At 49.9% G+C, this 15,499-nt stretch overlaps 1 protein-coding gene and 1 long non-coding RNA gene across 6 annotated transcripts in view; one reads left to right on the top strand and one right to left on the bottom strand.

Annotated features, from left to right (window-relative positions):
• Positions 1–1,948: 1,948 nt before the first annotated feature.
• LOC117202380 (uncharacterized) lies at positions 1,949–14,165 on the bottom strand. Its single transcript, XR_004484721.2, has 3 exons — positions 13,802–14,165; positions 4,108–4,595; positions 1,949–2,358 (listed from the first exon to the last, which is right to left on the bottom strand). It is a non-coding gene; the product is annotated as an uncharacterized LOC117202380 (long non-coding RNA).
• Positions 4,224–15,499, top strand: part of CDA (cytidine deaminase) — a 29,922-nt gene continuing 18,646 nt past the window's right edge. For all 5 annotated transcript variants that reach the window (XM_049706566.1, XM_033433148.2, XM_033433146.2 and 2 more), the window contains exons 1-2: positions 4,224–4,377; positions 15,178–15,289. In XM_049706566.1, the coding sequence (XP_049562523.1) occupies positions 4,224–4,377; positions 15,178–15,289 (266 nt within the window). The remainder of the gene's footprint in view (positions 4,378–15,177; positions 15,290–15,499) is intronic.

The raw sequence follows: 15,499 nt of genomic DNA, 5'->3' as shown, positions 1-15,499 counted from the left end.
CAGTGTTCACTGCAGCACTATTTACAATAGCCAGGACATGGAACCAATCTAAATGTCCATCGACAGATGAATGGATAAAGAAGATGTGGCACATATATACAATGAAATATTCCTCAGCCATAAAAAGAAACGAAATTGAGCTATTTGTAGTGAGGTGGATGGACATAGAGTCTGTCATACAGAGTGAAGTAAGTCAGAAAGAGAAAAACAAATACTGTATGCTAACACATATATGGAATCTAAAAAAAAAAAAATGTTACTGATAAACCTAGTTGCAGGGCAGGAATAAAGATATAGACATAGAGGATGGACTCGAGGACACAGGGTGGGAAGGGGAAGCTGGGGCGAAGTGAGAATAGCATCGACATATATACACTACTGAATGTAAAATAGTTAGCTAGTGGAAAGCAGCAGCATAGCACAGGGAGATCAGCTCCTTGCTTTGTGATGACCTAGAAAGGTGGGATAGGGAGGGCGGGAGGGAGGCTCAAGAGGGAGGGGATATGGGGACATATGTATGCATGTGGCTGATTCACTTTGTTGTACAACAGAAACTAACACAGTATTGTGAAGCAATTATACTCCAATAAAGATCTATTAAAAAAAAACAATGGCAGGGAAAATCTAAAATATAACAATAATTACAGTAAGTGTAAATGGATTAAGTATCGGACCAAAAGACAGAGACTTTTAGAAGAAATATTTTTAAAGCCAATAATACGTCATTTATAACAGACTCACAGCAAAGGAAGAAAAGATTAAAAAATGAGGCAAGGGCTCTTATTGTAGGGCCCATGGACTCCCACTGAGTCATTGGATAGAATTCAGGGAGCCCATGAACTTAGAAGTAAAAAAATATGCCTTTAATTTTACTAACTTCTAACTACAGTTTAGCCTTCCCATCATTCATAAAGGTAGACAACAAATCACAGAAATATTACAGTACCTGTGACTTTGCCACCAATGTAACTCATAAATATTTTCACATCACTTTATTGCAGTATTCCAAAATACATTTTACTCCTATCATGACTTCAAAATCACAGTAGTTATTAGGCTTACTGTTAGAGCTTGTTATTTAATGCACTAATTTAAAAGTACACAAATATTTTAACTATTCTGATAACTGTATTTCAATACAACTGGCTTGCTTTATAATTCTAAGCATTTAAAACATTATCTTGAAAAGTTTTATAGGGGAGTTCCCTGGTGGCCTAGTGGTTAGGATTCTGGGCTTTCACTACAGTGGCCCTAACCCTTTAAAAAAACACACACAACTAGTTTACTAAAACTGACTCAAGAAGCAATAGAAAACTCAAATAGCTCTATAATATTTAAAGAAATTCAATTGATCGTTTAAATTTTTTTCTTAAAAGAAAACATGAGGTTCAGGATGGTTTTACAAGAAAATTCTTCCAAAAAGTCAAATAGATTACTCCAACATTTTACAAATTCCTTCAGAGGCCAGATAAGAAGGTTTTCAGTGGATATTGAAAACTTCATTATTAAATGCACAGAGAAGAGCAAAGACTCAAGTGGCAGGCGGGGGTGGGGGGAGGTGAGGGTATTTGGCCTCCAGAAATCAATACTTATTATAAAGTTATAATAAAGACAGGTATGGTATGGGTGTAGGAGTGAAAAAATTCACTGATGGAACATAGTAGAGTCCAAAACAAGTCCCACTCACATATAGACTTAGCTATGGGGACTTCCCTGGTGGCGCAGTGGTTAAGAACCCCCCTGCCAATGCAGGGGACACGGGTCTAGGAAGATCCCACATGCCACGGAGCAACTAAGCCCGTGCGCCTCAACTACTGAAGCCCGCACGCCTAGAGCCCGTGCTCCACAACAAGAGAAGCCACCGCAGTGAGAAGCCCCTGCACCGCTACAAAGAGTAGCCCCTGCTCGCTGCAACTAGAGAAAGCCCGCACGCAGTAATGAAGACCCAACGCAGCCAAAAATAAGTAAATAAATAAATTTATTTAAAAAAAAAAAGAGTTAGCTATGATCATGAGTAACTGTTTATTGAATGAATAAGTGAGTGAATGGTATTTGAACTCTAACATGGGGACTCTGGGTGGTTTTTCTCACTGAGCAAAGGCCTGGGGGCGGAGGTTGGCTAGGCTTTGGGGACCTTGATAATCTCCATTGTCACTCAAAACATCTTCTTCGATATTCCTATTCTTTGATCTGGGCAATTAAGTTTTCTTAATTTTATGTGAAGTGGAGATTAAAGCATGTTTAGAAAATGCCATTAATATTGTTCATCTTGGGAACTCCCTGGTGGTCCAGTGGTTGGGACTCAGAGCTTTCATAGCTGGGGCCCCAGGTTCGATCCCTGGTTGGGAAACTAAGATCCTGCAAGCCAAAAAAAAATGTTTTTATATACATATTTATCTGTAGTTGATCTATAACTTAGCTCTAACCAAGTTTCCAGGCCTACCCTCTCCTTCTATCCAGATGACCACCCCAAACCCCCTCTATAAGGAATTCTAGAGCTGCTGCTGGCTCTCAGGCTCCACACAGCTGGGTTTGTAATGGTCACTGTCCCCCTTTATGGCATGGGTAGGTAAAGAGCTTTGAAGGCGCCAAGGGCCATCGGTAGCCTGGAGGTCGTCCATGTCCTCTTGGTACCATGGAGCCAAGGAGTCCAGCCCCTGGCCTGGGCAGGGCTGGGCTGAGCTGAGCTGGGGTGAGTCAAGACAGGGCGGGGGACAGATGCAGGGTTGCTTAGTCAGGCCTCTTAACAGGCCTGGCAGGCCAGCAGGGCACCGTAAGTCTTTTCCCAATTGTGATGCTACTTGGCCACCAAAAGCTTTAGAATTATTCCCATGTCAAGTGGGTGCACATGGTCCCAGGACATCCTTTGCTTTCTTTCCTCGAGCCTTGGGGGAAGGGCCTTTGGGGTGCCTGGGCTGTACAGGGTTAGAAGAGGCAGGAGAGCCCTCTCGCTGCTTCCTCCACCAGCCCTGCCTCAGATCCCGGAAACTGCTCTAGATGCCAAAGGTATAAATCCAGGAGGAGAGTGCGACAGAGGGGGAGGGAACCAGCTGCTTCTCTGAGGGCCAAATGTGTGGAAAGGAGGTGTGGGGAATCTGAAGGAGGGAAGGGAGGGAAGGCGAAGGGGAGACTCTACAGCTGGGTGTTTGCCTGTGTCTCCACGTGGCTGAGAGCTCCAGGCTCAGGACACAAAGATGCTACACTGAAGAGCCCAGAGATGTCAGCGTGCAGGGCATGGAGCTGCTGCTGCATTTCCCACCTCCCCTCCCTTTCCCTTTCCCCACACCACCCATTTAAGCCCTAAGAGAAGCTGCAGATTCACTCCTGTTTGCTGCGGGTCTGGGGACATTTGGATGCCTCTGGGTGCCCTAACTGGTATTCTGCCCTTCCTATGTAATCTTGGCCAGGTCACTTAATGACAAAAACCCCATTTGCATGGAGTCACAAAGGATGCTTACATCATGACGTCATGGGATCCTCCAGCCATGCTCACTGTAACAAATTGTATCTCATTCAATCCTCATTACAAATGCTACATGATACTGTTAGTGCACCCATTTTACAGATGAGAAAACTGAGGCTTAGAGAGGTGGTATTAACTTCCCAAAGTCATACAGCTAATAAATGGCAGAACTGGAATTCAAACTAGGGTCTACTAAACTCCAAAGCTCGAGTTGTTCTGTAATCCTAGAATGCAGGACAGAGATGGTCACTATCCCCACTGTACTGATGAGGAAACTGCCTCAGAAAGGCACGTCACCTGCCAACAGTTGTACATATGGGAAGTAGTGGAGCCAGGATGCAAACTCATTTCTTTTACCAGCAGCCCAATGTCTATTTTGCCAGCAACAACAACAAAAGGTGAGGCGTCCTGAGTAGATGATCTCAGAGGTTCGCTCCAGCTGAGATCACAGTAGCACCCATCCCCTGACCCTCTCACCCATCAGTCTGTCAGCAGTGGGAGTGGTCCCCAAGGGAGAGTGTGAAGCACACGTGGACACAGTGGCATCCTTCCACACTGGGACACACACCACACCCTCTGTCCCCAAACCAAGGGGGGCTCCTCTCCCTCACCGGGCCCCGCCCAGCATCCCCAGAGGCACGCACCTGGGAGACTCTAGGCAGGGACACACCCCGGGGGAGGAGCTGCTGTCGCGGTGGGGCCCAGCCCACACTGGCTGGGAGTTCCCCTTCCACTCCTCCGCGGGCCCCAGGGGACCGACATGGCCCAGAAGAGTCCCAGCCCCGCCCTGGAGCCCGAGCACGTCCAGCGGCTGCTGCTCTCCTGCCGGGAGGCCAAGAAGTCCGCCTACTGCCCCTACAGTCGCTTCCCCGTGGGGGCCGCCCTCCTCACCGGGGACGGGAGGATCTTCTCCGGTAAGGGCGGTGCCTTGGGGGTCCCCCTTCGTGGCAGCCTGGGTGGGAGGCCAGAGGAGGACAAGAAGGAAGGGCGGAAGGAGGGGCACTCTCTCCCCTCTTCCCTGGGCCGCTCCTGTAACTCTGCCACTCACCCCTGCCCTGCCTTCTGTCCCAGACAGTGAGGATGAATATTCGGCTCAAATCCAGTGGCTTTCCGTTCTTGGAGGACTGGGAAGCTGAGGAGAGATGGGGAAGGAAGTGGGAAGGGGAAGCAGGAAAGGGATGCATAAACGCAGAACATCTGCAGTCCCTGAGCTGGGAGGGAGAAGGTTAACACTTTCTGAGCCCTCCTCTACGTCTGGCACCCTACAAAGGCTTCCACTGCTACAGGCAAGTCCTCACCACCCACGCGCTGAGCCAGGTGTTATGCCCATTTTTTCAATGAAGAAACTGAGGTCCGGAGGTGACATGACTTGCTCAAGGTCACACAGGTTGCTGTGACCAGTGCTAGGGTCCCTCAAGCCCTGCTTTCTTCCTGTCACCTACCATCCAGGGGGATGGCTGGGGGTGAAATCGAGGAATCCAGGGGTTACTTCTTAGTGGGGTGTGGGCCTTACAGAGGGTCTTAAGGGAAAGAAGGCAGTCAGAGTTTGGGTAACCAGCCCTGAGTGCCGGCCTGGGGAGGGAGGGACGGGAATCTGAGTTGGCACTAATCTGTTCCTAAGCTCCTTTTCTTTGGTTTGTTGTTTTTATAGAAAAGCTCACTTGAACAGAAATTCAGACTTGTTTTTGCTAAGCTTAGGGACATCCTCTTTTAGGACAGTGGGGAACGGGGCGTGGAGGTGGCCGGGAAGCCGTGCCCCTCCCCCCTCCCATTCCCACCATCGCCCTGCCCCCAGGGCAGATGAGAATTGGCCCAGAGTGATAGATGGGAAGCCCCAGCCCTGCTGCCAGGAATCCCCCTTCCGCCTGCACAGCAGCTAAAGGACCGGAGGCTCACTTGTGTGCCTCTCATTGGTAACCCCACCCACACCCACACCCCCAGCATTCCCGGGCCAGGTGTGAGCCCCTGCCTCCACCACTGCTCAGCTGCGAGTCTGGCTGGGAGCCACACCTCCCCCGCTATAGTGGCCCCTTGATGTTCATCTTATCTCTTGTCTTTTGTGGTTCTTTCTGGTTTCACGAGTCACCTGGGTCTTAAACATCTTTCAGCACCTTGAGCGTGTGCTACCCTGTGAAAGGACCGTGACTCAACGTTATCCATCTAACCTTTCCAGTCTTTCAAGGCAGTTATTATATCGGCCCTTTGCAGAGAAGGAAACTGAGGCTCAGAGAGGTTAAATGCCCAAGATCACAAGCTGAGATGGGAACCCAGAGCTCCCCTGACGCCCAAGTTTGCTTTCCTGTGGGGAACAAAGAATCTCTGAGTGTCATGTGGAAATTCAGTCCTGGCCCGGGGGCTCAGATGAGCATTAAACATTAACCACCACCTCAAACAACGTTGCAATCCACCCCAACCCCATGTCTCAGGGCCTTGAACACGCAATCAGCCATTGATTCCTTCCAGCGCTTCCATGTCCCCTCCGATGGTGTACAGAGAGGGGCCCTCCCCATCCTTGCATTGATTTATTTATTCAACAAATATTTGCCGAGCACCAATTACTAGGTGATGTACCAGGTGCTGGAGATACCACTCTGAGCAGAAATGACAGTCCCTGCCCCCCACGGAGGTCCCCTCCTCTTGCACAGGCCATGGCTCAAAGTGGGAGCCTCAATCAATGATTGTAGGAGAGAATGGATGAAGTGAGCAGAGGTGTGGCCTATTTAAAGGGCAGGGAAGGACCTGATGTCACCGGGAAAAGGGTTATGCGGTAGGCACTTATGGAGTTCTTATGGGATGGGGTACAGGCCCTGGAGGAGTTAAAGACTCCTGGGTTTGCATCCTGGCATTGCTGTTTCTCAGCTGTGTGACCCTTCACCCTCCTGAGTCTCAGCTTGCACATCTGTAAACCGAAGATCACAATACCGGCCTTTCAGGACGGCTGTGGACAAAGCTGGTGCTTCTGGCCTGGCGGTCCTCCCTGATTGTTGGTGCCTGGGCTGCATTAGTCATTAAAGATGTTGAATTTCACCCCCGGTCGTGAGGCTTTAAACAAGCTAATGCCTTTAAAGGAGCTAAAATGCTTTAGCACAGTTTCTGGACCCAAATAAGAATATCACGAATGGCGGCTGCTTCTACTGTTCATGGGGGGGTGGTGATGATTTGCAGGCAGATTGCGGAGCACTTCTGAAGGCCAGGTAGAGACACTGAGATTTGATGAGGTAGCAAGTAGGGAGCCGAGAAGAGTCACAGGAAAGTGGGGTTTGAGGACAATGAGGCTGGCAGGTACTCGAGGAAGACTGGGACAGAGTAAAGAGCATCAGGGGGACAGTGTCTGTCTTACTCACTGACAACATGTTGCCCAGCCTATAGTTAAGGTTCGTTGAATGCGTGAATGAGTGGTTTGGCCTAGGACAGTGGCAGACGGGACGAAGAAGAAGGAAAGATCTGAGAGGGATTATACAGGACTAATGGACTGGGTCTAGGGTGGGCAGTATTAGAATAAAGGAAAGGAACATGGTTCTAGGATTTCCAGCCACGGAGACCAGGGAAAGGATGAGACAGAGCTGGATTGCGCTGGGGACATGGTGGGCAGGGACCCACAGCCATATTAATAACTGCAATGGATTAAGCATTCTCTAAGCACTTCTATGAAAGATCTTTTGTAATCTCACAGCCACCACATGAGAGGAGACAATGAGTGTCACATGCATTAGTCAGAGCACTTTGAGTTGCCAATGCCAGAAACCAACCAGAACCACAATGGGCAAGGGTAGATCTTGCCTCAGGGACAGCTGGATCCAGGAACTCTAATGCCACCATGCTCTTCTTTAGCCTTCTGGATGCTGGTTTCTTTCTCTTATCCTAAAGGTGGGCTTTCTCCAGGCATCAGGGAACATGAGTGCAGGCATCCCTGGTTTACATTCTTACAGCCTTAAAAAGCAAAGAGGAAAGAACTCTCCCCAATAGCTCGAGATGGAAAAATTCCAGGGAAGGGCTCTGATTGGTCCATCTCCAATCACATGCACATCCCTGGGCCAATCACGGTTGTCGCGATGGGGTCGCATGATGGGGCCAGCTGATTCACACACATATTCCTTCTCAGTGCAGGGTGAGTGGGTCTATTACCACAAGAAGGACTGCGGAGGTGCCAAGCAGACCAAACCAAGAGCCAACGCACATTTCATGAATGAGATAACTGAGGGTCAGATTTATCTGCTTCCAAATTCCTTGCTTTTCCTGCTGCCCCTCGCTGCGTGAGGATATGTGGATACACAGAAGGGGGCAGAGAGAGCTGTGCTGAGGAGGGGGGACAGATGGAGGGCATTTACCAGAATCCCTGGATCTCCTTACTTAGAAGGAAAGGGAGGGTAGATGGCAGTGAGGCAGGGCTTGGAGAGGAGGGACTTTGAACAACCAGAAGAAACCTGATAGGGCATCAGGGGGTGAATTAGAGACGATTAGGAGGCAGAGAGGGCACAGCTGAACTTAGACACTGAGTTTACAACTCGTAGCGGGCCAAGTCTGCCCAGTTCTGTAACTGTCTCCAGCTGAACAAAAGACCAGCCTCCGTGGAGTTTGCACCCTCAGAGGCAGCTGGTGTTCTGTCCAATTCAAAAGCAAGTCTGAGAGCTTTGCTGTCACAATCTCATAATGATGATCTTATTTCTTCTATTACCCCTGACCCCGGCCAGGGCCCTGTGCCCCTCGCAGCTGGGCCACCAGGATGGTAGTTAATAACTACAACAATTACCTTCTGTCACTGCTGTGGGGAGAGCGAAAGAGAGAGGAGGAGCTCACCGGAGAAGAAAGAGATGCTGGGGGAAGGGGCAGTGAGGACACAGAGAGAAGAGTTAAGATGGGTCACAAGGGGGCTGGGGGGACAAAGTCAGCCCGGGGCCCCCAGCCAGCGATGGTGGATTGCCGGGTGGGAGGGCATGGAGGAGACTCATGGAGGACCACCCTGCGGGCATCACCCAAGGGATGGGGGAGTCTCTCTCCTTCAGCTCATGCTCTTGGGGTGGTGGTCTGTCTCTCCCTTTCCGCAGAGGGATTGCAGCACTCCATATGTTTCATTGACATTTGGCGGGGAGGCGGAGGAGCACTTTTCTGGATCACGTGTAATTAATTTGCGAGGAAAAAACCATGTTAAAAAACAAACAAAAAAAAACGTTTAAGGACATGCTGGTTAATTGCTGAATTCAGCTCTTCTTGGCTCAACCTTTAAACCTAATCCTTCATCTGTCTTCCCCCGACCAGCCCCTGATTCCCTCCCTGGGCTCCCTTTCTCCCCCAGGACCACCCTTTGGAGCTCTATATGGCCCCGCTCCATAGCGTTTGACCCAACGCAGGCTCCCAGCCCCACCCATAGCACTTCTAGGTGAGTCAAAGCAGGCTTCCCTCACCAGCTTCCTCTCCTTACAGCCCTGCCCACCCTCCACGCCTCGCTCCCGCTGTGCCCCCCACCCCAGCTTCGTCCACTGGTCCTCTGCACTGTCACTCGAAAGCAGCTTATTACAAAGATGAGCTTCACTAAAATCCCTCGTCTCTATAGCTGAGTTGGAATAGGATCCATTCGTGAAACTGTGCGTTGCACTTGCAGCAGAGGCAGGAACATGGAGAGAGTGGAGTATTTCTTCAAGCACGCGAACGTGACAGTTCTCTAGTCCAGTGATTCCCACGTGTGGTCCCAGACCCACAGCCTCAGCACCTCCTGGGAACTTGTTAGAAGTGCTAGTTAACGGGCTCCAACCCAGAACCACTAAAGCAGGAGCTCCGGGGGTGGAGCTGAGAAATCTTTAAGAAGCCCTCCAGAAGGTGACGAGGCCCACTTGCTTGAGTGTGATGAACCCCCGCTCGAATCTTAAGATCCCTCGGAGGCAGAGCGGACGCAGAGAGGGGGACGTGCTCTCCGGCAGTGCTCTCTTCTCTGGGGGACTGGGTCCCAGTCACCTCCTCGTGAATTTCTTCCCTGGCTGATGTCTCGATGACATCCGACTCCAGCCCTGCCTTAAGCAACAAACCTCCTCAGAACATGGCCTCACTGAAATGCCACAGAGAAAGACACTTCTTTGTATCTGTCATGCCAGGATGTGAGTTGACTCCCTGACCCCCACCTCAGATTTACGCTCTGTAAAATGGGGTTAGAATAGGATCTGCCTTACAGAGTTGTTAAAAAGGTTAACAACAGAATGCAGATGAAGTGTTCCACGAGTGCCTGGCAGATAAAAGGAGAGCAATAAAAGAAAAGATTAAAACAAAGCAATGAGTAATAACAGCACTATCATCATAGTATTATTTCTGGTCCAATCTTATAATTATGGATTTCTAACTTGGTGCTGTCCCAGCCCGTCTCTCCTGTGTGTTTCAGAGTCAGTGAAGGGAACGCAGGGAATGGAGTTGGTTTGCCTGTATAGATGACGTTTTGTGCCCTGGGCTTTAGGGAAGCAAAACAAAATTGTCTGGCCTTTCAGGATCAACAGTTTATGGGTTTCCTTCCTCCCTTCCTCCTCCTCTTTTTTTCTGTTTTTTTAGAAGCGAGACTTGGAAATTACACTTGAACTTGCTAGAGGCCCCACATACAGTTATTCCTTTGCATCTCAGAGATTTAGCACTAAAGGGGGAAATTCCACTCTTTTGATAATAAGTAACTGAGAGCCTCGCTGGCCTCACTGTTTTAGGCCCTGGGCACACTGGCTGTTCCAGGCCCTGGGCATACAGCAATGTACAATATAGACAAAGTCCCTGCCCTCAGGAATTTTTACTTGGGGGATAGTGGGGGAATTAGATATTAAAGACATTCATTTCAGGAAAGTGTGAAGCGTTAAAACAGGATAAATGGATTAAGAGGGTGGGAGGTGAGGGGGGAGGAAACAATTTTAGATAGAGTGATCAGGGAAGGCTTCTCCGAGGAGATGACGTTTGAGCAGAGACCTGGGTAGAGTGAGCCATGTGCTTAGGGGGAGGAGAGTTCCAGGCAGTTAGAACAGCCGGTGCAAAGGCCCTGTGGCAGGTATATACTTGGGTAACAGCTGGATAGCAAAAGGAGTTGAGGTCCAGGAGGTAGGCAGGTTGGCACCAGATTACGAGGGCCTTGTAGTCATGGAAAGAATTTCAAAGTTGCCTGAAGGACAGAGACAGGGCCACTGTGACACCTTGTCTGGAAGGAACAGAAGCTCAGTCATACAGGCCTTCCACCACCAAAGCCTTGACTTTCATGCAATTAAGAACAGCAGCTCCAGGGCTTCCCTGGTGGCGCAGTGGTTGAGAGTCCGCCTGCCGATGCAGGGGACACGGGTTCGTGCCCTGGTCCGGGAAGATCCCACATGCCGCGGAGCGGCTGGGCCCGTGAGCCATGGCCGCTGAGCCTGCGCGTCCGGAGCCTGCGCTCCACAATGGGAGAGGCCACAACAGTGAGAGGCCCGCGAACCACAAAAAAAAAAAAAAACCAGCAGCTCCAGCTGCTGAACACGTACTCTGTGCCAGGCTTTGTGCTCATTGCTTTACACGCGCGATCTCAACTCATTCTCGCTAGAGGCCTGCGAGGAAGGTGCTGTCATCTTCATTTTACAAATGAGCACCCTGAGCCTCAAGGAGGTTCAGTCCGTTTCCCAAATTCTCAGAGCCAGGAGGGCAAAGGGTCCCAGGGCAGAACAAAACCTACCGGATCTTTCTACAAAAGTCTATTTGAACAGTAGGGTATGTGAGGGCACTCCCTTCTAGAACAAACTCTCCCTCTCCTTAAGTGGCCCGTTGAAGTTTTTACACACAGTGAAGGAAGAGTTCTCTACATGAGGTCACTGTGAACTTCCAAAGCAGACACAGGCAATCATCCTGAGAGGCCGGGCCCTTTGCAGTCCGGCCATTTGTTTTAACATCACATCAGCAAAACCCAAGATTTATGTGAGTCACGTCTAATGGGAAAAGTGTCCCTGAGGCAGGGATGAGGCAGGGGTGGGAGGGTTGCTAGACGGGAAGTGGAGCGGGGAGCAGCTCTTCTGCTTCTGGGAGAGGCAGAAGTCAAATGCAGCAAGGTCACAGGTCGGCAAAGGTGGGAGGGGCAGGCAGGTCTGAGCAGGCAAGGGTATGTTTAAAGGAAGCCATTTCCAGCAGGCATCAGGAACCTGTCTGGGGAGACTGGGTAGGGAGCAAGAAAGACTCATTCATTTATTCATTTAACTTTCACTGACCTAGCAGAGAGCCTGAGCATTTAGGGGCCACTTACCCAGGCTACAGTAACTCACATGTGAATATGAACAAATGCTTTGCCAAAGTAGGCAGTCGATGAATATCAACCACTCCTTCCATGGTTGCAGCTCCCTGATGGCTCCCTGTCCTGTATCCCAACTGTATTAACTGATTTCTGCAGGGTTGCAAATGATAGGAATACTATTTTTTAAACTATTTTAGGCAAAAGGAGGGTGCACTGGTTCCTATAACTAAATGGTGGCAGAGCTGGAGTGTTTCTGGGCTTCAAGGGCAGCTGGCATCAGGAGGCCGGACTCTTTTCCCACCATCTCTCATCTGAGTGTCCATTTCATTGCCTCCTGTTGGTGTTCTCCATAAAGAAGGGAAACTAGCTGAGCCCAGGCCCAGCTCCTGGTGTTAGAGAGGGACTGATGGTCCCTCACACAGGAGAACTCTGATTGGCCTAGTGTGGGTCAGGTGCTCAACTCTGATTGGCCCAGTGTGCGTCAGGTTTCACCCAACACTTCCACTCACATCCCATTGGCTAACCCTATAGGACTACCCCAAGCTTCTAGGGGGGCTGGGAAACATGGTCTCCAGCTGGGTAGGCATGTGCCCAACTAAACTCCAACAGATTCTATTGAGAGTGTGAACACTGGGAACGACTAGTCTTTGCCACAAGACCCCCTGTGGCCTGTAAGTATCCGTACATCGTTCTTCCCACACGTAGGACCCACTTATAAACTTTCTGAGGGTGACAACCCAAAGTCCACCCAGTCACTGCATCCCGCTCTAAAAGCAGGATCCTTTGGTGGTGCACAGCCCACCTTCTCAGGTTGGGTGTGGCCTTGCTAATCCAGTGGCCTGAAAACTAAAATATAATCATCTGCCCCCCACTTCACACCCACTCTGGCCATACACGATGTGGAGCAGGAAAGGCTAACAGTCATCAAATCTCCCATTAGGAAAACAGAACACCTGTTGGCCACCAGTCCGTGCAGTTATCAGACCTGCTGGGCAAGAAGTGTGAAAACTCCCTGCCCCGGGGTACACCTTGCCTCCCCTTTCTGCCCTGGGGGTGACCCCCTTGTCCACGGCCCACTGGGGCCCCTGGCTTTGCCCTCTGGGAGCTTCTTCCTCCACCATTATCCTCCTCAGCCTTACCTCTGAAGTGGGTGTCAGAGAGAATGCTCTCCTTGGGGGCACACAGCTCTCTCAGCTTACTGCTGATGGTGGAGTCTTGGGGGCCCCAGATTTCTTTAGGAATTGAACAATCACAGGCTTTTGTAGGCCAGACTTTTGGTTTCTCTGGCTTTCCAAATCTATCGAAAACTTAGAAACCTTCTGGTCTGTTTGCTTCCACTTTCATACAGGAGTAGCACACCCGAAGAATCCTTTCTGTGCAATAGTTCTTAAGCCCGCCAACTCCCTTTTTTACTAACTGGCTTCCCTGCCCAGCCCAGCCCTGCTGCCTCATTTTAATGGTGGCTACCTTGAGGCACCTGAAACAATGACTGGGTGGAAATGACAGCCTGAATCAGATCTTTGCCACAGGGCTGATTCACATTGCTAGGTAGGAAAGTCCTAAGAGTGTGTACCATGGTTTGCCTTCCAGGTTATTGCAGGGTGGGGTTTTACCAAATAACCTGCCGCAGAGTAGCAAGGGCCATCAGCTTTCCATCTTGCCACATCTGTATTTTCTTTCACATTATTGCCCAACTGCTAAGTCAAGACCACATATTTTTCTTTTTTTTTTTTTTTTGGTCAAAGCTACATCTTATTTTTAGCACACATTTCTGTTTTGGTTAGATACAGGTTAAATTACTGTAACAAAAATATCCCAAGGGCTTCCCCAGTGGCGCAGTGGTTGAGAATCTGCCTGCCAATGCAGGGGACACGGGTTCGAGCCCTGGTCTGGGAAGATCCCACATGCCGCGGAGCAACTAGCCCCGTGAGCCACAACTACTGAGCCTGCGCGTCTGGAGCCTGTGCTCCGCAACAAGAGAGGCCGCGATAGTGAGAGGCCCGCGCACCGTGATGAAGAGTGGCCCCCGCTTGCCGCAACTAGAGAAAGCCCTCGCACAGAAACGAGGACCCAACACAGCCATAAATAAATAAATAAAAATAAATATCCCCAAATACAATGACTCATACCTGACAGAATTCTCTTTTTCTCTCACATGATGATTCAGAGTAGGCAGCTGGTCCAGGGCAAGTAGGCAACTCAGCTCTGTTCCAGGAGTTGGCCAGGGTCCCAGGTTCCTTCTGTGCTGTTGCTTCTCCATCCCTGTGAATATAAAGCACGTGGTCAAAGCTGTCCCGCCCCAACCCAGACTATGGAGGGGAAAAGAAAGGAAGTAAAGGGCAAGCAGTCTCTTTACAAAAGATGTGATCCAGAAGTTTCCTACCTCACTTTGGGTCACATCCCATTAGCCAAAACTTAGTCACATGGCCGTACTCTGCTGCAAGGGAGGCTGGGAAATATAGTCTCTGCGTGGCCACGTGATCAGCCATATGGGAATGGGAATCACTTGTATTTCTTAAAGGAAGAAGGAGAAAATGAATACTGGGGAACAATGAATATCCTGCCTCAGGGAGAAGGCAAGCTATGAAGAGTGACATACTGAATATGACAGCCTGATGGTCAGGGGAAAACCCAGCTCCTGTGGCCATTGGTTCATGGCCTCACCTCCCTGAAAAGGCAGAGTCTGTTAGTCAGCCAATCTGGCTATGCCAGTGCTTTGTCACCTGGGAGCAGCCCTTGCCCATTGCCCCCAGGAACACTCCAGAGAACACCCCTGGGGTGGAATCCCTTTGTGCAATCACAAACATCTTTTGCAAAGCTTGAGAGCTTTTTTTCGTTAGTTTGTTGGTTTTGACAGTTTTGTTTTGCAGTACAACTCACAGAGAACCCTGGTTGAACTCTGACAGCTGGTATCCACACCAAAACTTTTGGAGACTTCCCTGGCGGTCGGGCCAGTGGTTAAGACTCCACGCTTCCACTGCAGGGGCCACAAGTTCAATCCCTGGTCGGGGAATCACGATCCCACATGCCGTGCCACGCTGCATGGCCAAAAATTATTTTTTAAAAAAAATTTTTTTACTCAGGTGCAATCTTTGAATCAGGATCACCACCGCACCCCACCCTGTGGCTTCTGTCTCTGAGACCCAGGGTGGGGGGCTCTGCTCATCTTCTTAAACCTTGGCATCTCCCTTGGCCCTGACCTGACCTTTGATGGGGAGATGAGGCTGAGTTAATCTGCCCTGTGATGCTGTCGCTGCTTCCAGGCTGTGCTTCGAAATGCAGGCATCAGATAAGTGATGAGAGTGGGAGGTTCTTGGGAAAAACCACTGCACCAGTGGGTCACGGAGTCTCCCAACGCTTCTGGTCAAATTGCCCTCTCCTTGCCCGCACCTTGTTCCTAGTAGCGGGTCCCTCCCAGCACTGGAATGGGGTAAGCCTCTTACTCTACACATGCAACAGGAAGTGGCTCTGCTGCAAATAGTACTGGTCTCTCCTCTCTTCTCAGGGTGCAACATAGAAAATGCCTGCTACCCACTGGGCGTCTGTGCTGAACGAACCGCCATCCAGAAGGCCATCTCAGAAGGGTACAAAGAGTTCAGGGCAATCGCTATCTCCAGGTGAGTGGGAAAGGCTGCTCACAGCAATATTCATTCATCTATTCAGCCAACATCCACCACACACCAGTTATTCATCCATTCATTCATTCGTCTAACATGCGTTTATGCTGCGCTTCCTATGGTGTGGGGCACTGTAGGGCTGGGCTGAGTGCTGAGGGTAGAAGATAAATAAGAAATGGACTCTGCCCTTGGTGAGCCTGAAGAGCAGGT

The sequence above is a fragment of the Orcinus orca genome, chromosome 1, assembly GCF_937001465.1.
Source record: "Orcinus orca chromosome 1, mOrcOrc1.1, whole genome shotgun sequence".
Classification (NCBI taxonomy): domain Eukaryota; kingdom Metazoa; phylum Chordata; class Mammalia; order Artiodactyla; family Delphinidae; genus Orcinus; species Orcinus orca.
The sequence above is the reverse complement of the archived record's forward strand: the minus strand, read 5'-3'. Positions and strand labels throughout refer to the sequence as shown.